The 22,864-nt window shown below is 44.1% G+C and overlaps 1 protein-coding gene across 1 annotated transcript in view; it reads left to right on the plus strand.

Annotated features, from left to right (window-relative positions):
- The first annotated feature begins 5,476 nt into the window (after positions 1 to 5,476).
- DHTKD1 (dehydrogenase E1 and transketolase domain containing 1) overlaps positions 5,477 to 22,864 on the plus strand; it is a 29,286-nt gene continuing 11,898 nt past the window's right edge. The window contains exons 1-8 of the mRNA XM_032220700.1: positions 5,477 to 5,681; positions 9,958 to 10,113; positions 11,965 to 12,176; positions 14,586 to 14,780; positions 15,987 to 16,256; positions 18,955 to 19,126; positions 20,041 to 20,239; positions 21,312 to 21,624. Coding sequence (XP_032076591.1) covers positions 5,510 to 5,681; positions 9,958 to 10,113; positions 11,965 to 12,176; positions 14,586 to 14,780; positions 15,987 to 16,256; positions 18,955 to 19,126; positions 20,041 to 20,239; positions 21,312 to 21,624 — 1,689 coding nt within the window. The 5' untranslated portion in view covers positions 5,477 to 5,509. The remainder of the gene's footprint in view (positions 5,682 to 9,957; positions 10,114 to 11,964; positions 12,177 to 14,585; positions 14,781 to 15,986; positions 16,257 to 18,954; positions 19,127 to 20,040; positions 20,240 to 21,311; positions 21,625 to 22,864) is intronic.

Genomic DNA, 22,864 nt, shown 5'->3' on the forward strand with positions numbered 1-22,864 from the left:
TTATCTGAAATAATAATAATAATAATAATAATAATAATCCAGACGATAATCCCAAAATAATCCAGACGATTTCCTGATGGAACAGGGGGTTGGACTAGATGGCCCCCAGGGTCCCTTCTAACCCTGCTATTCTATGAAATAGTATAGGGTCTCCTGCTTGAGCAGAGGTCTGGACTAAAAGACATCAAGGTCCCTTCCAGCTCTATTCTAATCTAACATTCTAAATTCTTTCAGAGAGGGGGGAATGAATGCAAGATATTCACCCTAAAGTTTAATTAGGCATCTTTTTTTAAAAAAAATCTTTTAAAAAAATCACTCCCAATCCCAGTCAGAGATTCAAACCAAGCATTTTTATTGTTTAACTAACATTTAACTAACATTTAACATTAAACCAGGGTTTAAAAGTAAGAAAACATTTTTTTTCTTACACTTCCCCCTGATTAGGTCCTTGCACTGTTCCGAAAAACCATTTATGTCAATAAATGGAAGAATGAAACAAGGAGAGGGGAGAAGCAACCTAAAACTAGAGAGAAATATCATGACAGTTAAAACAATTAATCAGTGGAACGACTTGCCTCCAGAAGTTGTGAATTCTCCAACACTGGAAGTTTTTAAGAAGACATTGGACAGCCATTTATCTCGAATGGTATAGTCTCCTGCTTGAGCAAGGGGGTTGGGCTAGAAGACCTCCAAGGTCCCTTTCAACTGTTGTTCTGTTCTCTTCTGCTCTTAAGCAAACCAGAGTTTATATTTTCATAGATTTCAGTAGACTTAATCAAGTACTTCTGGATAAAGATCAGGCGATATTTATTGTAGTTGTCTTGGTTTTAATTAAACCCAGTCGAAATTGGATTCATGCAAACATTTTCTTATTGCTGAAAGAAAGCTTTTATTATAATAATGATGATAATAATAATCCACTGACAATCCAAACTGCCGACTTTGCAACAACAAAGTCAAAGTCAAAACTGTTTCACATTTAATATGTGGATGCAGAAAAATTGCACAAACTGAGTACAAATACAAATAATAATAATAATAATACTTTATTGTCAGTGCACAATATATGCACAATGAGATTGGTTGAGTTCCCTCAGTGCATCTGAGGTGGCACAGAGCCAAGGTGGCGCAGTGGTTAGGGTGCAGGCCACTTCAGCTGACTGTTATCTGCAGTTCAGCGGTTCTAATCTCACCGGCTCAAGGTTGACTCAGCTTTCCATGCTTCCGAGGTGGGTGAAATGAGGACCCAGACTGTGGGGGCAATATGCTGACTCTGTAAACCGCTTAGAGAGGGCTGAAAGCCCTATGAAGTGGTATATAAATCTAACTGCTATTGCTATCACCACCAACACAATACAACTCACAGTGAAGACAAAAAAGGAGAAGAAAAAATATCCCTAACCCACTAAATCATATTAACAAACACCCAGTCTCATTACACCAGTGTCAACATGTTATACACATTGTGCCAGCACTGCAACTTCCTCATATTGCATGTGGCTGGTCCATCCATAATATAAACAACGAAGAAAGAAATGAGAAATGTTGATGCTATTAAAGGTAAGCTGTAGTATAGCTGTAGTTGCTATGTAAACATTTACTTGTCTCAGAGGGCAACTGGCTTGTAATCCTGATACATACCCTACCCTTGGCAGGATTCCACTTCCAATGTTTATTCTTATTTACTTGAATTTTAAAGCCACTCAATCCCAATGGATTCTGGATGATATAGAAAATAGAATATAGAAGTTTTTTTAAAAAAATAACCAAATGCACAAACCAAGATATAAGAAAGAACAAAAAAAACCGAGGGGTCAGTGACAGCTGGGTCCACATCTGGGATCAAAATCAGCTTTCAGAGCTTTGTGAAATATGATAACTGTTTAGGGTTGGAAGATTTTTTTCCCCCAGAAACTAGAAAACTGGATATGCAAAACTCCCTGGGAACGTTTAAAAGGCGTAATTAAACAGAATATTTTGCCAGTTAATGGGCTCAGCTGTTTATAGTGATGAATTGGAGGAGCAAAGTAATGATCTCACTGCCACTTACAATTCTTGCTCTACCATAATTCTATCAGAAATGCAAATTAAATCAGGTACCCTGTTTCCCTGAAAATAAGCCCTCCCCGGATAATAATAGAGCTGAGGTGGCGCAATGGTTAGAGTGCAGCACTGCAGGCCACTTCAGCTGACTGTTAGCTGCAGTTCGGCGGTTCAAATCTCACCGGCTCAGGGTTGACTCAGCCTTCCATCCTTCCGAGGTGGGTGAAATGAGGACCCAGACTGTGGGGGCAATATGCTGACTCTGTAAACCGCTTAGAGAGGGCTGAAAGCCCTATGAAGCGGTATATAAGTCTAACTGCTATTGCTATTGCTATAATCCCATGCTCGCCGCCTTCAGCACCTCAAAAATAATAAGACCTCCCTGAAAATAAGCTCAAGCGTTATTTTCAGGGGTCAAAAGAAAATAAGACCCTGTATTAGTTTCGGGGGGAAAGTGATATTAATTTTGGATATCAAGAAATCAATGCAAGTTTTCTTTTCCCTATTAATAGTGTGCTGTGTTAAGCCAATGACCTTAGGTAGCTGGTAGAGTTTAAAGCAAGAATTGAATATTGTTTTAATGTAATATAAAACAAGCTAGAAATGAAGATAGAAAAATTCCCCCTCCGTCCCCCAAAGAAACTCAAGATATATTCTAGCACATTCAATTTACAATTAATTGTAATTAGTAGTGGTAACATGTATGTATATTAATTAGCTGCAAAATCTGGATGACTATATAGATAATCCTCAGTTTATTTTGTTTAGTGTGAAATCATTGCACTAAAAATCTTTTGCCTTCATTCAACCGTTCAAAGTTATACCGGGACTGGGGAAAAATGATTTATGACCATTTTTCACACTTATGACCATTGCAGCATCCCGATGGGTCACGTGATCAAAATTCAGATGCTTGGGAGCTGACTCGTATTTATGACGGTTGCAATGTCACCTTCTGGTCACCTTCTGATGAGCAACGTCAACGGGGAAGCCGGAATCACTTAACAACTGGGTTACTCATTTAATGCCGCAGTGGTTCTCTTAACAACGGTGGCAAGAAGAGTCGTAAAACGGCGCAAAACTCACTTAATAAATGTCTCTTATCAATGTTGAACAAACGCCTGAATTTTGATTACATGATTATGGGGGTGCTAGGAAGGTTTTAAATGTAAAAATTGGCCATGAGTCACTGTTGCAATTTTAACGGTCACTAATGGTACTATTGTAAGTTGAGGACATCCTGTATAATATATAATTGAGACCTTATACCATTTCAGACAAAGGATGGTCCAACCTCTTTGTTTCAAAAATTCCAGTGTTGGAACATTCACAATCTCTGGTGGCCAGCTATTCCACTGGTTAATTGTCTTCACTGTCAGGAGGCGCAGTGGTTAGGGTGCAGTACTGCAGGCCACTTCAGCTGACTGTTATCTGCAGTTCAGCGGTTCAAATCTCACCGGCTCAAGGTTGACTCAGCCTTCCATCCTTCCCAGGTGGGTGAAATGAGGACCCAGACTGTGGGGGCGATATGCTGACTCTGTAAACCGCTTAGAGAGGGCTGAAAGCCCCATGAAGCGGTATATAAGTCTAACTGCTATTGCTATTGCTAACTTCCTCCTTAGCTCTATGTTGTTTCTCTCCTTGGTTAGTTTCCATCCATTGTTTCTTGTGCTGCCTTCTGATGCTTTGGAAAATATGTTGACCTCACTTCTTCTTTGGGGAAGCCCCTTAGATATTGGAAGACTGCTATCATGTCCTTCTTTACCTTATTGTCACTTTGAATCTACACTAGTTGGCATACACTAAAATGAAATTCCGTGGCATGCTGAACAACCGTCTCGCTTAGCAACAGATATGTTGGCATCTGTGGTGGCCGTAAATCAAGGACTACCTACATCAAGAAAATTTGATGATACAGAAATAGCAATTAGAAGTATTAGATGCCAACCTGCCTTCCATTTAAGGACCTGGACACTGCAGGAGTCAAAAAGAGGGACGTGAAAATATCTACAGACCCCTCACATCCTGGGCATAAAGTGTTTCAACTCCTACCCTCAAAACGACACAATAGGCCACTGCACACCAACACAACTCGGCACAAGAACAGCTTTTTCCCCGAACGCCATCACTCTGCTAAACAACTAATCCCCAAACCACTGTCAAACCATTTACAAAGGCTGCGTTACTATTACTATTAGTCTTCTCATCGTTCCTATCACCCATCTCCTCCCACTTATGACTGCAGGACTGTAACTTTGTGGCTTGTTTCCTTACGATTTATATTGATATTGATTGTTTCCTGATTGCTTATTTCTATCCTCTGACTGTCATTAAGTGTTGTATCTTAGGATTCCTGACAAATTTATCTTGCCTTTTTATGGACACTGAGAGCATCTGCCCCAAAGACAAATTCCTTGTGTGTCCAACCACATTTGGCCAATAAAGTATTGTATTGTATTGTATTGTATTGTATTGTATTGTATTGTATTGTATTGTATTGTATTGTATTGTATTCCATTCCATTCTATATTCATTCCATTCTTCTCTTCTCTTCCCTTCCATTTATTATATTATCTATTCTCTATTATTTCTTATTCTATTTCTGTTCTATTCTATATTCATTTCATTCTTCCCTCTTCTCCTCTTTTTTCATGTCTTCTCTTCCCTTCCATTTATTATATTCTCTATTATTTCTTATTCTATTTCTATTCTATTCTATATTCATTCCATTCTTTTCTTCCCTTCCTTTCTATTTATTATATTCTCTATTCTCTATTATTTCTTATTCTATTTCTATTCTATTCTATATTCATTCCATTCTTCCCTTCCCTTTTCTCTTCTCTTCCATTCCATTCCATTTATTCTATTCTATATTCTATATTATTTCTTATTCTATTTCTTTTCTTTTCTATTCTATTCTTCATTCCATTCTCCTCTTCCCTTCCTTTCCATTTATTATATTCTCTATTATTTCTTATTCTATTTCTGTTCTACATTCATTCCATTCCTCCCTTCTCTTCTCTTTTCTCTTTTTTCTTCTCTTCCCTTCCTTTCCATTTATTATATTCTCTATTCTCTATTATTTCTTATTCTATTTCTATTCTATTCTATATTCATTCCATTCTTCCCTTCCCTTCTCTTTTTTCTCTTCTCTTCCATTCCATTCCATTTATCATATTCTATATTCTCTATTATTTCTTATTCTATTTCTATTCTATTCTTCATTCCATTCTTCTCTTCTCGATGGAAACATTGTAATGATGCAAACATTCGATGCAAACTTGTTGCCTTTGGCAGAGTTTGCAATTCGCCAGAGGGGAGAAGGGGCTGCCCTGCCCCCCCCTCCCCGCTCATTCCCTGTGGGCGTGTCCTCCGCCCCCTCCTCCCCGCCTCCCCCAATCGGGGCCGGGGGCGTTGTCAGGGGGGGCGGGGCGTCGCCTCTCTCTCCCGGGACCAGCCGAGCCGGATGGCCGCGATGGCTGCGCGTTGCTTGGCCGGCTGGAGGCCGCTGCTGGCCCGCTGGCCCCGGGGCCGCGCCGGCTACCACAGCGAGCGCGGCGTCTACGGCTACAAGCCCGGCCAAGCGGAGCAGGAGCCCCGCGGGGGCGCTGAGCGAGCGGCATCCTGGCGGCCAGCAGGTGGGACGGAGGGGGGGGGGATGCCCAGGAGGAGGAGGAGGAGGAGGGAGGGAAGGAAGGAAGGAAATAGGAATGACAGAGAGGAAAGAAGGAAGGAAGGAATGACAGAGAGGAAGGGAGGGAGGAAATAGGAATGAGAGAGGAAGGGAGGAAGAAATGAAATAGGAATGACAGAGAGGAAGGAAGGAAGGAAGGAAATAGGAATGACAGAGAGGAAAGAAGGAAGGAAGGAATGACAGAGAGGAAGGGAGGGAGGAAATAGGAATGAGAGAGGAAGGGAGGAAGAAATGAAATAGGAATGACGGAGAGGAAGGAAAGGAAGGAAGGAAGGAAGGAAGGAAATAGGAATGACAGAAAGGAAGGAAGGAAGGAATGACAGAGAGGAAGGGAGGGAGGAAATAGGAATGAGAGAGGAAGGGAGGAAGAAATGAAATAGGAATGACAGAGAGGAAGGAAGGAAGGAAGGAAATAGGAATGACAGAGAGGAAAGAAGGAAGGAAGGAATGACAGAGAGGAAGGGAGGGAGGAAATAGGAATGAGAGAGGAAGGGAGGAAGAAATGAAATAGGAATGACAGAGAGGAAGGAAGGAAGGAAGGAAGGAAATAGGAATGACAGAGAGGAAAGAAGGAAGGAAGGAATGACAGAGAGGAAGGGAGGGAGGAAATAGGAATGAGAGAGGAAGGGAGGAAGAAATGAAATAGGAATGACAGAGAGGAAGGAAGGAAGGAAGGAAGGAAATAGGAATGACAGAGAGGAAAGAAGGAAGGAAGGAATGACAGAGAGGAAGGGAGGGAGGAAATAGGAATCAGAGAGGAAGGGAAGAAGAAAGGAAATAGGAATGACAGAGAGGAAGGAAGGAAGGAAATAGGTATGACAGAGAGGAAAGAAGGAAGGAAGGAATGACAGAGAGGAAGGGAGGGAGGAAATAGGAATGAGAGAGGAAGGGAGGAAGAAATGAAATAGGAATGACAGAGAGGAAGGAAGGAAGGAAGGAAATAGGAATGACAGAGAGGAAAGAAGGAAGGAAGGAATGACAGAGAGGAAGGGAGGGAGGAAATAGGAATGAGAGAGGAAGGGAGGAAGAAATGAAATAGGAATGACAGAGAGGAAGGAAGGAAGGAAGGAAATAGGAATGACAGAGAGGAAAGAAGGAAGGAAGGAATGACAGAGAGGAAGGGAGGGAGGAAATAGGAATCAGAGAGGAAGGGAAGAAGAAAGGAAATAGGAATGACAGAGAGGAAGGAAGGAAGGAAATAGGAATGACAGAGAGGAAAGAAGGAAGGAAGGAATGACAGAGAGGAAGGGAGGGAGGATATAGGAATGAGAGAGGAAGGGAGGAAGAAAGGAAATAGGAATGACAGAGAGGAAGGAAGGAAGGAAGGAAGGTAGGAAATAGGAATGACACCGAGGAAGGCAGGGAGGAAAGAAGGAAGGAAGGAATGACAGAGAGGAAGGGAGGGAGGAAATAGGAATGAGAGAGGAAGGGAGGAAGAAAGGAAATAGGAATGACAAAGAGGAAAGAAGGAAGGAAGGAATGACAGAGAGGAAGGGAGGGAGGAAATAGGAATGAGAGAGGAAGGGAGGAAGAAATGAAATAGGAATGACAGAGAGGAAGGAAGGAAGGAAGGAAGGAAGGAAATAGGAATGACAGAGAGGAAAGAAGGAAGGAAGGAATGACAGAGAGGAAGGGAGGGAGGAAATAGGAATCAGAGAGGAAGGGAAGAAGAAAGGAAATAGGAATGACAGAGAGGAAAGAAGGAAGGAAGGAAGGAAGGAAGGAAGGAAGGAAGGAAGGAAGGAAGGAAACAGGAATGACTCCCAGGCAGGGAGGAAATAGGAATTAGAGAGGAAGGGAGGAAGGAAATAGGAATGACAGAGAGGAAGGAAGGAAGGAAATGGGAATGGCAGAGAGGAAGGGAGGGAAAAATAGGAATAAGAGAGAAAGGAAGGAAGGAAATAGGAATGACAGAGAGAAAGGAAGGAAGGAAATAGGAATGACACAGAGGAAGGGAGGGAGAAAATAGGAATGAGAGAGGAAGGGAGGAAGAAAGGAAATAGGAATGACAGAGAGGAAAGGAGGAAGGGAGGGAGGAAATAGGAATGACAGAGAAAGGAAGGAAGGAATGACAGAGAGGAAGGGAGGAAGGAAATAGGAATGACAGAGAAAGGAAGGAAGGACAGAGAGGAAGGGAGGGAGGAAATAGGAATGAGAGGGGAAGAAAGGAAATAGGAATGACACAGAGGAAGGGAGGGAGGAAATAGAAATGAGAGAGGAAGGGAGGAAGAAAGGAAATAGGAATGACAGAGAGGAAGGAATGAAATAGAAATGACAAAGAGAAAGGGAGGGAGGGGATGAGTAGAAGGAAGGAAGACAGGAAGAGAAAGGAAAGGAAGGGAGGGGAGGAGTAGAAGGAAGGAAGAGGAGAAAGGGAAGGAAGAAAAGAAAGGGAAGGAAGAAAAGAGATGGAAGAAGGAAGGGGATGCAGAGGGAGGGAGGAAGGAGGAAGGGAAAAAGGGAGAGAGGAAGGGAGAGGATGGCTTGAGTTCCTAGTTGCCTCTCCAGGCCAGATAGCTTGAAATCCTTGTAATGCCAGGTGGGCTCTTCCTTCTGCCCCTCCTCCCCTGAAAACTAGCTTTTGATTGTTATTATAATTACCCAGCCTCTATAAAGTTGAACTTCAAAGGCATGTGGATGAAAGTGACTTGATCATCACCATACTGGCAGATCAGGGATCTTCTGGGTTCCTTCTTGCTGGATCAGGCTTCCTCCTGCGGCCGAGGAGGGGAGAGGCTCCTTCTCTGCCCCTCTTAAAACAAACATATAGGAGAAAATACGGCTTTCCTAAACCCCGAGTAAACCTGTGTGAGATGGTTTTGCCTTTGGCGAGGGCAGCTCTCCTGGCACTTACCCCACAATTTCTGCCATGATGAGGGAAAAAACCCATTTTTACTTTTCAACTAAATTTCATTACAGGGCAGGAATCAATCCAGTTTCCTTCTAAACAAATCTTGTTTTAAGTTCCTGCCCTCCCCCCCCCACCCCCCCCCTTCCTGCTCTGGACACCCACAACTCAACAGAAGTGCCCCCCAACTGGGTTATTAGTCCTGCCCAATCAGAGTATTTGAGTCCTACGTAGCAACAAGATTAACAACATATTTGAGATGTAACATCCTAGTAGAGATTGCTGATCAGGGGTGGGTTCCTACCAGTTTGGACCGATTCGGCTGAACCGGTAGTAGTTTGCCGGGCTGGTTTGCCAGAACCAGCAGTGACCCAGGCTTGCCATGCCTCCGAACCGGCTCCCTGGGAGGCGTGGCACGTTAAGCGTGCGCACGAGCAAAGCGAGGAAGTTATGCGCAAAATTGCACACGCACCGAACCGGCAGTAATCCCGTCAGCAAACCATCCCAGTTGCTGATGTATGGAAGTTAAAGGAGCCGAGGTGGCACAGTGGTTAGGGTGCAGTACTGCAGTACGAGTCACCTCAAATACGAGTCACCTCAAGGCTCGATTATTGCAATGCGCTCTACATGGGGCTACCCTTGAAAAGCGTTCGGAGACTACAGCGAGTCCAGAATGCAGCTGCGCGAGCGATATTGGGTGTACCGAGATACACCCATATTACACCTGTCCTCCGCGAGTTGCACTGGCTCCCCATTGGTCTCCGGACGCAATTCAAGGTGTTGGTTATCACCTTTAAAGCCCTACAAGGCTCAGGACCAGTGTATCTGCGAGACCGCCTACTGCCACACACCTCCCAACGGCCGATAAGATCCCACAGGGTGAGCCTCCTTTGGAGGCCGTCAGCCGGACAGTGTCGGCTGGCGGGCCCCCGGAGGAGAGCCTTCTCTGTGGCTGCCCCGACCCTGTGGAATCAGCTACCCCCAGAGGTCCGGACCTTACCCACTCTCATGGCCTTCAGGAAAGCCGTTAAAACCTGGCTGTTCCGGCAGGCCTGAGGCTGTTGACCTCACTGTTGAGGTCCAGCCCCGATTAGAACGAATGCGTGTCCTGTGAATTTTAAACTATCCTTTTCTTATTTTCCTTTTCTTTCTCTTTTCTTTCTTCTTTTGTAAGCCGCCCGGAGTCCTTCGGGATTGGGCGGCATATAAATTTAATAAATGAAATGAAATAAATGAGTTGCCAAGTGTCTGAATTTTGATCCTGTCACCACAGGGAGGCAGTGACGGTCGTAAATGTGATAAACATCATTTTTTGCTAGCGTTTTTGAAAAAAAAAAACGCTAAAATTACACTTCTTCTCTTTAATTTGCAGCCGACCATGGACTGGCTCGTTTAGTGACGGCGTACCACGAACATGGCCACAAAGCTGCCAAAATCAATCCTCTCTTTACTGGCCGGGCTGTGATGGAGGCGGTGCCGGAAATTCAGGTGTTGGCAGAAACCTTACAAGGTCCTTTCAATACAGCAGGTAACGTTAAATCGTTACGGTGTGGGTCTTTTTTACAGTTGTATCCCGGTTCAGAATATAGGGACGTGGTGGCTCAGTGGCTTAAACGCTGAGCTTGTCAATCAGAAAGGTCTGCAATTCGGCGGTTCAAATCCCTAGCAGTGCGTAACGGAGTGAGCTCTTGTGACTTGTCCCAGCTTCTGCCAACCTAGTAGTTCAAAAGCAGGTAAAAATGCAAGTAGAAAAATAGGAACCATCTTTGGTGGGAAGGGAACAGCGTTCCGTGCGCCTTCGGCATTGAGTCATGCCGGCCACATGACCACAGAGATGTCTTCAGGCAGCGCTGGCTCTTCGGCTTTGAAACGGAGATGAGCACCAACCCCTAGAGTCAGGAACGACTAGCACACATGTGCAAGGAGAAGCTTTACCTTGTACCTTACCTTACCCAGTCAGAAATGACTTTTACTGCAGTGGTGGAAGATCTGAGAACGGAGAAGTTAAGTGGAGTTGACCCTGATTGTACATGGGTGAAGTTCATCAGGAAACCCAAAAGCTGGAAACTAGGCTGAGAAAACGAAAAAATAATAATAATCCCAAAACAGAGTAATGACAAACTATTCCGTACTGTATGTTATTTTATTGATGGATATCCCACCTTTATTATTTTTGTATAAACAACTTAAGGTGGTGAATAAATCCAAAACATCTGTCTCCTATTTTTCCTGCAAAATCATCCCTGTGAGGTGGGTTGGGCTAAGAGAGGACTGGCCCAAAGTCACCCAGTTAGCTTTCATGGTAGAACTCCCAGTCTCCTGGTGATTGGCCCAAAGTCACTCACAATCTCCTAGTTTCTAGGTGCCTTAACCCTTGGGCCAAATTGGCTCTCTTCGGTTGCCATGAATAGGCCTAAAAACTCCACCAGAGTCAAACGCAGCTGAAGGTTTTGCAAGGAGAAAGAACATTTGTGTTATTGTTGGAATCTTTGATGGTTGAACACTGGTGAATAGCTTTTCTTTCTTTCTTTCTTTCTTTCTTTCTTTCTTCCTTCCTTCCTTCCTTCTTTCCTTCTTTCCTTCTTTGTTTCATTCCTTCCTTCCTTCTTTCCTTCTTTTCTTCCTTCCTTTATTTTCCTTCCTTCTTTCCCTTCTTCTTTCCTTCCTTCCTTTATTTTCCTTCCTTCTTTCCCTTCTTCCTTCTTTCCTTCCTGCCCTCCCTCCTTCTTTCTTTCTTTTCTTTCCTTCCTTCTTTCCTTCCTTCCTTCCTCTTTCCTTCTTTCCTTCCTTCTTTCCTTCCTTCTTTCCTTCTTTGTTTCATTCCTTCCTTCCTTCCTTTCTTCTTTCCATCTTTCTTTCCTTCTTTGTTTCCTTCCTTTATTTTCCTTCCTTCTTTCCCTTCTTCCTTCTTTCCTTCCTGCCCTCCCTCCTTCTTTCTTTCTTTTCTTTCCTTCCTTCTTTCCTTCTTTGTTTCATTCCTTCCTTCCTTTCTTCTTTCCTTCTTTCTTTCCTTCTTTCTTTCCTTCCTTCCTTTATTTTCCTTCCTTCCTTCTTTCCTTCCTGCCCTCCCTCCCTCCTTCTTTCTTTCTTTTCTTTCCTTCCTTCCTTCCTCTTTCCTTCTTTCCTTCCTTCCTTCCTTCCTTCCTTCCTTCCTTCTTTGTTTCATTCCTTCCTTCCTTCCTTTCTTTTTTCCATCTTTCCTTCTTTGTTTCCTTCCTTCCTTTATTTTCCTTCCTTCTTTCCCTTCTTCCTTCTTTCCTTCCTTCCCTCCCTCCTTCTTTCTTTTCTTTTCTTCCTTCTTTCCTTTCTTCCTTCCTCTTTCCTTCTTTCCTTCCTTCTTTCCTCCTTTCTGTCTTTCTTTTCCTTCCTTCCACTTCAGGGCTTTTGAACATGGGGAAGGAGGAAGCCTCGCTCGAAGATGTCCTGTCTTACCTGGAGGACATCTTCTGTGGACATATCTCCATAGAGACCAGCCAGCTGTCCAGCATGCAAGAGAAGGAGTGGATGGCCAAACGGTTTGAGGAACTGAAGCAAGAAGCTTTTACTACCGAAGAGAAAAAGTATTTGTCCAAGATCATGCTAGAATCTCAGGTGCATCGTAGGCATGTCTGCTCATTGAAATGCAGAAAGAAATATCCATTATACTAATGGCACAGTTGAGGGTAGAAGTATCTCTTATCTCTGTTCCTGTCTTGTATCTATCTATCTATCTATCTATCTATCTATCTATCTATCTATCTATCTATCTATCTATCTATCTATCTATCTATACGTATGATCTATCTATCTATCTATCTATCATCTATCTATATGTATCTATCTTTAGCTATCTATCTATCTATCTATCTACCTACCTACCTACCTACTTACCTACCTACCTATCTGTATCCATCTATATCTATTATCTATCTATCTATCTATCTATCTATCTATCTATCTATCTATCTATCTACCTACCTACCTACCTACCTACCTACCTACTTACCTACCTACCTATCTCTATCCATCTATATCTATTATCTATCTATCTATCTATCTATCTATCTATCTATCTATCATCTATCTATCTATCTATCTATCTATACGTATGATCTATCTATCTATCATCTATCTATATGTATCTATCTATCTATCTATCTATCTATCTATCTTTCTATCTATCTATCATCTACCTACCTACCTACCTACCTACCTACCTACCTACCGACCGACCGACCGACCGACCGACCTATCTATCTATCTATCTATCTATCTATCTATCTATCTATCTATCTATCTCCTGGGGTTTGTAGAACAAAGTCAATATAGTCCGTGCTGATCTCAGCCTTATTACAGAAATACAGAAGATAAGCGCCAAACATTTGTTTGAGGTTCAAATTAGCGCACTGTGTATTTATACTGGCCCAGGGGTGACTGCGTGAGCAGTGTACAAAGTCCAATGAATCGATCTCTCCACAGCCAGGAGGAACTGAGGACCTTGGTTTGAAAAACACCCGATTTCCAGAGAGAAGGTTAAGGTCGACTGTCTTATTGATAGACTGAATAACTTTATTGTCACTTTGAATGCGTGCTAATCGGCATGCATTCAAATGGAATTTCTCTGCATACAGCTCTCCAAGGCTCTCCACCTACAGTATATAGTACATAAACAGGACAAGAAAATAAATAAGTAAATAAAAAGTATGCACATGCATAGATATTACATGACACAGAGAAACAACACCGTCTAGTTCAGAGGTGTATATGTAAACGGCGAGGAAAAATGAATCGTAGGAGTTTACCAGAAGGATGGCCTAGATAACAAATATCATTTGTTATCTGTAACCAGGTGTTGTGGCTCCAGTGGGCATTGGAGCTGGCAGCAAATTCGGACAGTGAGGAGGTTGTGGAGGGACATGGGCCAGTCCTGGAGTCTGGGGAAGGCTCTGATGAGGGCTCTGTGTCGGAGGCAGAGAGGGGGCCAGGGCCATCAGGGAGTTATCAGCTGCCTTCAGAGTCAGACATCAGTGAAGCAGAAGAACAGCTGGAGCCTCTTCCCAGTATGCGCATGCGCAGAGCTGCCAGAGGAAGGGAACAGCTAAAGAACGGGGTGATTTGGGAGTAAGGCCACAGGTGGACGATGAACGGCCCCTTCCATAGGGAATAATAGAGGAGAGAAAGGGGAGTGGAGTTTGCAGGAGACAATCAGTTCGCTTCATTGGTTCGTGACTCTCCGAGATTCCTTGCCAAGTTCTGCAGAGATCATCCTGGCAGCTCTCCAAGCCAGATAAGGTCTGTGACTATAAATCCTCCATTGAAAGCTGGATGTGATGGAGCAGAATTCACAGCCATTTAATAAAAGGGGTTTTCCTCGGGACAAGGAGTTTATTTCATGCTCTTAGGAAGCTTCAGTCAGAACACCAGGCTAGTATAAATGTCAAACATCCTGTAAAAATATAGGATTAAATTTAAAGAGGTGGGAAAGAGTCTAAAATTCTTTTAGGCTTTATTTTATATATCCTTTTTAAAAAAATAAATAAATTATATTCTAATCAACAACTGATAGGCTGTACAATTTCATCTTTAGCAGGGAGCCCAGTGGCTCCTCGACTTATAACCACAATGGAGCTCCAAAGTGAGAAAGTTGCGAAGTGAATTTTGCCCCATTTTACGATCTTCCTTGCCACGGTTGGTAAGCGAATCACTGCAGTTGTAAAGTTAGTAACACGGTCGTTAAATGAATCCGTCCTCCTCCATTGGCTTTGTTTGCCAGAAGGTCGCAAAAGGGGAATCACGTGATCCTGGGATAATGTGACCGTCATAACTATGAGTCAGTTGCCAAGTGTCTGAATTTGGATCACGTGATCATGGGGAGACTTCTAAGTTTCAAAAATGGTCCTAACTCACTTTTTCAGTGCCGTTGTAACTTTGGTTGTAAGTCGAGGACTGCCTGTACATTAGAAGCTGGGGTGGCCAATGAAGTGAGTTAAATCCCTAACGCCAAGGTTTTACTTTTCACAGGAGTTTGACCGCTTCCTAGCCACCAAGTTTGCAACAGTGAAGCGCTACGGGGGCGAAGGGGCGGAGAGCATGATGGGCTTCTTCCATGAATTGCTGAAGATGTCCTCGTATAGCGGCGTAACGGATATTGTCCTCGGGATGCCACACCGGGGAAGACTTAATCTCCTCACAGGCCTCCTTCACTTCCCACCCGAGGTGAGGAAAGGGGTGGGTTTTTAAACAGGGATAGAGAATAGAATAGAATAGAATAGAGAATAGTATAGAATAGAATAGAAAGAAGAATAGAATAGAAAATTGTTCTGACCCCCTCATCCATCCAGTAACGAAAGCCGAGACAAGCTTAACTGGAATGTCCTTTAATAACAAGACCAAAATCTCGGTGGCTGAAAGCCAAGCAAACAAACAGATAAGGACCTTGGCAGCGACTCAGACAAGCCTTGGCAGCAATCCAGCCTGCCAAGTTAGTTACAACAGTTCTCTTTAGTCAATGCATTGACTTCTGCAAGAGGGCCGTGTGCACCAGCAGTCTTTTTTATAGTCTAGAGAAGAGCCTAATGACCACCAGCTGAGCGCAATTACAGGAGGTAATTGTTTCTGACGCCTAGTAGCTCTTCGATGGCATCCAGGAAGAATTCACTGCTGGCTTCTGGATCACTCTCGTCTCCTCCCCACTGGTCCAAGGCTCAGGCGCCACCTGGTGGCCAACCAACCTCTATGCGCCCTGCTCGGAGTCGGAACCCTGTCCAGGGTCCTCCACATCCTCCAGAGCCGACTCAGAGGGCCCCTCGCTGTTGGAGTCTGGTGGCAGCTCCAATGGCTCCTGCTGGGCCACAACAGAAAATGGAGTGGCATATGGAATATAGACGATAGGATAGATAAGATAGGATAGAATAAGGGAGGGGAAAAAGAGAAGAGATGGAATAGAATGGAATGGAATAGAATAGAATAGAATGGAATGGAATGGAATGGAAGGGAAGGGAAGGGAAAAGAGAAGAGAAGAGAAGAGAGAATAGGGAATGGAACAAAACAGAACAGAACAGAATAATAACTTTATTGTCACTTTCAATGTACGCTAATTAGCGTACATTAAAACAAAAATTCTTTGCATGCAGCTCTCAAAGGGTCACCACCTCCAATGCACACCACATAATCATGACAAAATGAATAAATAAATACAAAACAATGCATACGCCCACCCTTATATTCTATGACACAGAGAAACAACACTGTCTAGTCCGGATACATCCATGTAGATGACGAGAAAAAACGAATCTTGCGTGTTTACCAGACGGATGGCCAAAGCCGTTGCAGAATCTGGTAGCCCCGCAAGAAAATTTCTCATTATTCAAAAACCGCGGAGGTGAGTCACCCGCCATTCTCTTCTTGCTTTCCCGCCCAAAGCTGATGTTTCGTAAGATGCAAGGCTTGAGCGAATTCCCGGAGGACTCCGCTGCCATTGGGGACGTCCTCTCCCACCTCACGGCCTCGGTGGAGCTGGACTTCGGGTCTCACCGCCCGATTCACGTCATCCTGTTGCCGAACCCTTCCCACCTGGAAGCCATCAACCCCGTGGCGGTCGGCAAAACTCGAGGGAGGCAGCAAACGTTGTCGGATGGGGATTACTCCTTAGCCAGTTCGGCTCGGCCGGGAGATAAAGTCATTTGCCTGCAGGTATTTGGAGAAATTCCCAGCCAAAAAATAAAAACAGGACCAAGAAATGGGAAGGAGGGAGGGACGGATAGATCGGAGATAATCATTTAAATTTTCAACCGTGCCCCGAGGGCGTAAGAGACATTGCAAAAACTCGACTCTGCCTGGTCTTGTTTTTTTCCCCCCAGGTGAGAGACAAAACAAGGGATGCCAGAGGAATTAAACAAATTATGTTGCTTAGCTGATGATGAAAATGATAATGGAGGAGCAATTATTGCTCTGGGCTTCTTCGGGAGTTTTCAATTGCTAAGACTACCGTATTTTGCAGAGTATAAGACTCTCCGAAGTATAAGACGCACCTAGCTTTCGGGGAGGAAAAGAAGGGGAAAAAAATCTGCCTCTGCCTCCCATCAAATTGCCTCCTTGTAACAAACAGCAAACAGACAATATACACTGTTTGTTGTGTGTTTCTGTCCATGTGTGCCTGATCCATAGAAATAGCAAAGAATTGGAGAAAGGTACATTCAGAGACGTGGAGGCAGGGAAGGCAGAGCCTCACCACTGTCATCATGAAAGGGAAAAAAATGTAAAAGGAAAAAGGCAAGAGCTGAGGTCAGGCTGAGCTAGTTGCTGCCAGAGTCACCATGGATGACTCTGCTTAGTGCTTAACTGTTTAAAAAAGCCTCTTAAAAAGCGCCCTCTACAGGAGGCGGCAGGAGAACGACGTGCCTCATCTAGTCTTTTTATGATCACTGGAGCAGAGTTAAGCAAGGGTTAAAAGCCGAAAAATTCCTGACATAAGTGAGGCACGTTGTTCTCCTGCCTCCTCCTGTAGAGGGCGCTTTTTTAGATGCTTTTTAAAACAGTTAAGCAGAGTCATCCACGGTGACTCTGGCAGCAACTAGCCCAGCCTGACCTCAGCTCTTGCCTTTTTCCTTTTACATTTTTTTTCCTTTTCATGATGACAGGCAAGGGCAGAGTTGAAATCCTCTCCGAAACAGCTGGAAAAGGTACATGTGGGTCGGAGGGAGGGGGAGGGAGGGAGAGAGGGAGGAAGAAGGGGAAGGGAGCAACTTCCTGGTGCAACTTTGTGTGTGTGTTTGTTTGAGAGAGGGGGGAGGGAGGGAGGAAGGAGGGGAAGGGAGAAGAAAAAGAAAGAAGGAAACTTATTTAGCAAAGGAGAAAAACAAATGCTGTCGCTTTAAATCGGAACTGAGCATGCCTGGCTGTGGAATTCTGGGAGTTGAAGTCCACAAGTCTAAAAAAATGGCTGCCTGACCAGCCATAAACCTCACCGCACGTCACTGGGTACATTATGGCAGTGTATTAATGCCAGAAAGTTTTCTTAAAATGTAATCACACTAGCTTCTCCCAATTATTTAAATAGATCTACTCCAAACATTTGTAAGTCAGGGTCTAATTAGACAGCAGGACACTGTTACATTTCAATCTATCCTTGTACAGATGCTGTTAAAATTGATGTGGCTTTCTGGAAGTATACATTATTCTCTGCTATTTAAAAGAAGATACAATAGCACTGGGCCTCTTCAGATCAAGCATTTATTTTTTGAAAAGCTTCTTCATTTTGTTCAGCTGTCTAGAACAATAATAAAGCAGTCTTTAAAAAATAAGTCTATAATCATTTGAACATTCTACAGGCATTTATAGTTATTGACTTACCTCCTTGCAGCAAACAGCCTGATTAGCACAAGAAAAAAAAATCTGTCTCTGCCTCCCAGCAATTTGCCACAGTTTCACTTTCAGTTTCTCCTGATCATCAGCTGTTTCGGGCTGCAGGGATTGCCATAGCCTATTGCAGCCTCCACAAGCCCCATTTCCCCCCCCGTTTGCTGCAAGGAGGCAAATTGCCAGGAGGAGGACGGCCGAAGGGTGGGGGCCGGTGGGTGAGGCTACATTCGGTGTATAAGACTCACATTTCCTCTCTCTTTTAGGGGGGTGAAGGTGCATCTTATACTCCCAAAAATACGGTACTTTTCCACCCCCATTTTTTTTTTTAAGGGGATGCTTAGATACAAATATCCCAGTTTAAACCTGGGGCAATTGCTCTGAACAGTTGCTTTCGGGAAATCTGTTAAGCTACAGTTTATGGTTGCAGGAATTGGGTATTCCTGCAATCGTAGTTTAATGAAAAGAAGGATCAGGGGTGACGTGATCACAGTATTGTAGTATTTGAGGGCTGGCCAAAAGGAGAGGGAGTCAAGCTACTCTACAAAGGCCCTGAAGGCAGGCTAAGAAGCAACAGATGGAAACGAATCAAAGAGAGAAGTAAAAATAAGGAGAAATTTCCTGACAGTGAGGGACGATTAACCAGAGGATGCAGTGATGCTCCATCACTGGAGGCTTTTAAGAAGAGACTGGACAGCCAATTGTCTGAAATGGTACATGACTTCTGCTGGAGCAAGGGGTTGGTCTAGAAGACCTCCAAGGTCCCTTCCAACTCTCTTATTCTGCTATGCTGATTTCCTTCCTTCCTTCCTTCCTTCCTTCCTTCCTTCCTTCTCCATCAATGGAGGTTTTTTAAGAAGAGACTGGACAGGGTCTTCTGCTTGAGCAGGGGGTTGGACTAGAAGACCTCCAAGGTCCCTTCCAACTCTGTTATTTTGTATTCTGAAAGCCATCTTTTGGAAGGAGGCTCAACTGTTAAGGCTTTATCAGTTTTTTTTTGTGACCGACACCATTTTTATCTTTGGGATAACAGGTTCACGGAGACGCTTCGTTCTCCGGCCAAGGGATTGTTCCGGAAACGTTTACCCTTTCCAACCTACCCCATTTCAGAATCGGGGGAAGCGTCCACCTCATCGTAAATAACCAACTGGGCTACACCACCCCGGCGGAGCGAGGAAGGTCCTCTCTGTATTGTAGCGATATCGGTAGGTCTCGTTGGGTTTACGAAAAGGATTGTTTAAAAATGCAGAAATCTGGAATTGGACTCGGAGGCTGAATGAGTGAAATCCTCTGTAGTTCAATGCGTGCAGAATCTAAAGAGGACAATTGATCCCTGCATCTTGTGATGGTCAGGTGTGGGTGTGTCAAGTGAGGATGTTGTGGTGGGTGAGGTCACATCAGGTGTGAGTCACATCATGCTGTGGCCCACCAACAGCCAGTAGAGCTGGCAGCTGATTCGGAGAGTGAGGAGGTTGGGGAGGAAGATAGGCCAGTCCTGGAGTCTGGGGAAGGCTCTGAGGAGGGCTCTGTGTCGGAGGCAGAGAGGGGGCCAGAGCCGTAGGCCAGATATCAGCTGGCTTCAGAGTCAGACATCAGTGGGGCAGAAGAACAGCTGGAGCCTCTTCCCAGTGTGCGCATGTGCAGAGTGGCCAGACGAAGAGAACAGCTAAAGAACAGGGGTTGACTTGGGAGTAAGGCCACAGGTGGACGATGAACGGCCCCTCCCAGAGGGACTAAAAGAGGAGCGAAAGGGGAGTGGAGTTTGCAGGAGAGACAATTAGTTCGCTTAATTGGTTCGTGACTCTCCGAGACCCCTTGCCAAGTTCTGCAGATATGGTTTTCAATTGATGTCCCATCTAGAATCACGACGGTTACAGATGATTTTGTAGTTTCGTTCCTGAATAGGAAGGCGGAAATTCCCCAAAACTGGAGTTCCACCTGACCAGACGTTCTGAGAGAATTATGTTGTGTGGAGTCCTCTTTGGTATGTCTTCACCTCCTCCTTCTCCTCCTCCTCCTCCTCCTCCTCCTCCTCCTCCTCCTCCTCCTCCTCCTCCTCCTCCTCCTCCTCCTCCTTCTTCTTCTCTCTCTCTCTCTCTCTCTCTCTCCACCATGTTAGGTAAGATAGTCGGCTGTGCTGTTGTCCACGTGAACGGAGATGACCCAGAAGAAGTTCTCAGAGCTGCCCGACTGGCGGTGGAGTATCAGCGACTCTTCCGGAAGGATGTGATTGTGGACCTCCTCTGCTATCGGCAGTGGGGTCACAATGAACTCGATGAACCCTCTTTCACCAACCCCACCATGTATAAAATAATCAGGTAACACTTAATTATCAATCGGAAGAGCCGTTGACCACAGAAGCACCTCTTCCTTCTCAGTTGACTTGGAGAAGAAGACAGAGGACCATCTGTTGGAGACGCTTGAATTCGAATTGTTTTTCACGCTTGCAGTGTTCCGGTGATGACAAGGGCCATAAAGAAGGGATTTTTAAAATCGGTTTCTATGTGTGGACTTCAATTCCCAGAATTCCCCAGCCTGCCTTCCCAGAAATCCACACATCTTAAAACTGGCTGTGATTGAGATACGACGGTGGGGGATTCTGGGAATTAAAATACATATAATTTAAAATAGTTATGTTTGAGATATGATGGTGGGGAATTCTGGGAATTAAAATACATATAATTTGAAATAGCTACAATTGAGATATGATGATTGGGGATTCTGGGAATTAAAATACATACAAGTTAAAATGGCTACGATTGAGATATGGTGGGGGATTCTGGGAATTAAAATACATATAATTTAAAATGGCTAAGATTGGGAAACAATGAGTTGGGGATTCTGGGAACTGAGATCCATATATCTTGAGATTAAGATATGATGGTGGGGGATTCTGGGAATTAAAATACATGTAATTTAAAATAGCTATGATTGTGATATGATTGGGGATTCTGGGAATTAAAATACATATAATTTAAAACGGCTAAGATTGGGAAACAATGAGTCGGGGATTCTGGGAACTGAGATCCATATATCTTGAGATTAAGATATGATGGTGGGGGATTCTGGGAATTAAAATACATGTAATTTAAAATAGCTACGATTGAGATATGATGGTGGGGGATTCTGGGAATTGAAATCCATATAATTTAAAATAGCTATGATTGAGATACGATGGGGGATTCTGGGAATTAAAATACATACAATTTAAAATGGCTAAGATTGAGATACGAAGGGTGAGAATTCTGGGAATTGAAATCCATGCATCTTAAAATAGCTAAGATAGAGAAATGATGGTTGGGAATTGAAATCCATGCATCTTAAAATGGCTGAGGTTTGGGAAACAAAACCTCATTTTGTGCGTTTTTGTGTCTCGTTTTTGCTGGATAGATCCCGGAAAAGCATCCCGGATACTTACGCGGAGGGCCTGGTGGCCGAGGGACTTACAACCGAGCAAGAAATAGCGGAGATAAAAGCTTCCTATTACTCCAAGCTCAACGAGCATCTCTCCACCATGGCGATGTACGCGCCTCCCTGCCCCAACCTCCAGGCCCACTGGAGCGGCCTGGTGGACCCCACGCCGAGGGTCACAACGTGGGACACAGGGGTCCCTCTGCCGCTCCTCCAGTATGTCGGAGTCAAGTCGGTGGAAGTGCCTGAAGAATTACAAGTACACAACCACATCCTGAAGACACACGCTCAGGTCCGACATCCTCCAATACAACTCTCGGCCCGCAGGAGGTTGTGACAGGCAGTCCTTATCGCCACAATGGCGCCACAGAGGTTCTGTGGCTAAGCGAGACATTGGTTAAGAGAGCGATTTGCCTCATTTTGCGACCTTTCTTGCCACGGCTGTTAAGCGAATCGCCATAGTCGTTAAGTTAGTAACCCGATTGTTAAGTGAATCGGGCTTCCCTCATTGAATTGGCAGGTCAGAAGGTCGTAAAAGTGGATGGCGTCAGCCCAGAACACTGCGGCCGTCACAAATATGAGTCAGTTTGTTGTCATTCATTTACTTCAAGTATTGGATTGTGAGGCAAAAATGTTTTGTAAAACTCGCTATTATGACTCCATATCTGAGGAGATTCTCCGTCAGCCAAGGTTGTCCTAAAAGTGCTTTCTCAAAAGGTGACGGGACTTTCTGGTTTTCCTTTGGAAAACGTTTCGCTTCTCCTCCAAGAAGCTTCTCCAGTTCTTCAGCTGACTTTCAAGGCAACTGGACTTTCTGGGTTTTTTTCCTTGAAGAGGTTTCGCTTCTCATCCGCGGGAGGCTTCTTCAGTTCTGAAGGAAGGTTTTCAAGGAAAGACAAAAGTCCAGTTATTGGCCTTTTGGAAAAGCACTTTTGGGATTGCTGTTCCGTGATATTTGAAATTTAAAAAAAAAAAATGCTCTATGGCTTTTAAGACAGTCTGTGAGGCATTGTGTTTCGGATAAAAATATCGTTAAATAATGTTAGCTTTTTAAACCAACAGCAGGAATGGGAGTAACAAAATAATGATTTGCGTTTATCTCTGTTCTGTTCCTGTTCTGGTCTGTTCCCGTTCCTGATCCATCCTGCTGCTCCTGTTCTGTTCCTGTTCTGTTCCCGTTCCCATTCTGTCCTGCTCCTCCTGTTCCTGTTTTATTCTGTTCTGTTCCTGTTCCATTCTATTCTGTTCCTGTTCCTGTTCTGTCCTGCTCCTCTGTTCCTGTTCCTATTTTGTTCCATTCTGTTCCTGTTCTGGTCTGTTCCCCTTCCTGTTCTTGTTCCGTCCTGTTCCTTCTGTTCCTATTCTGTTCCTGTTCTGGTCTGATCCCGTTCCTGTTCTTGTTCTGTCCTGCTCCTCTTGTTCCTATTTTGTTCTGTTCTGTTCCTGTTCTGTTCCTGCTCCATTCCTGTTCCGGTTCTGTCCTGCTCCTCCTGTTCCTTTTTTATTCTGTTCCTGCTCTGTTCTGTTCCTAT

The sequence above is a fragment of the Thamnophis elegans genome, chromosome 7, assembly GCF_009769535.1.
Source record: "Thamnophis elegans isolate rThaEle1 chromosome 7, rThaEle1.pri, whole genome shotgun sequence".
NCBI classification, from domain to species: Eukaryota; Metazoa; Chordata; class Lepidosauria; order Squamata; family Colubridae; genus Thamnophis; species Thamnophis elegans.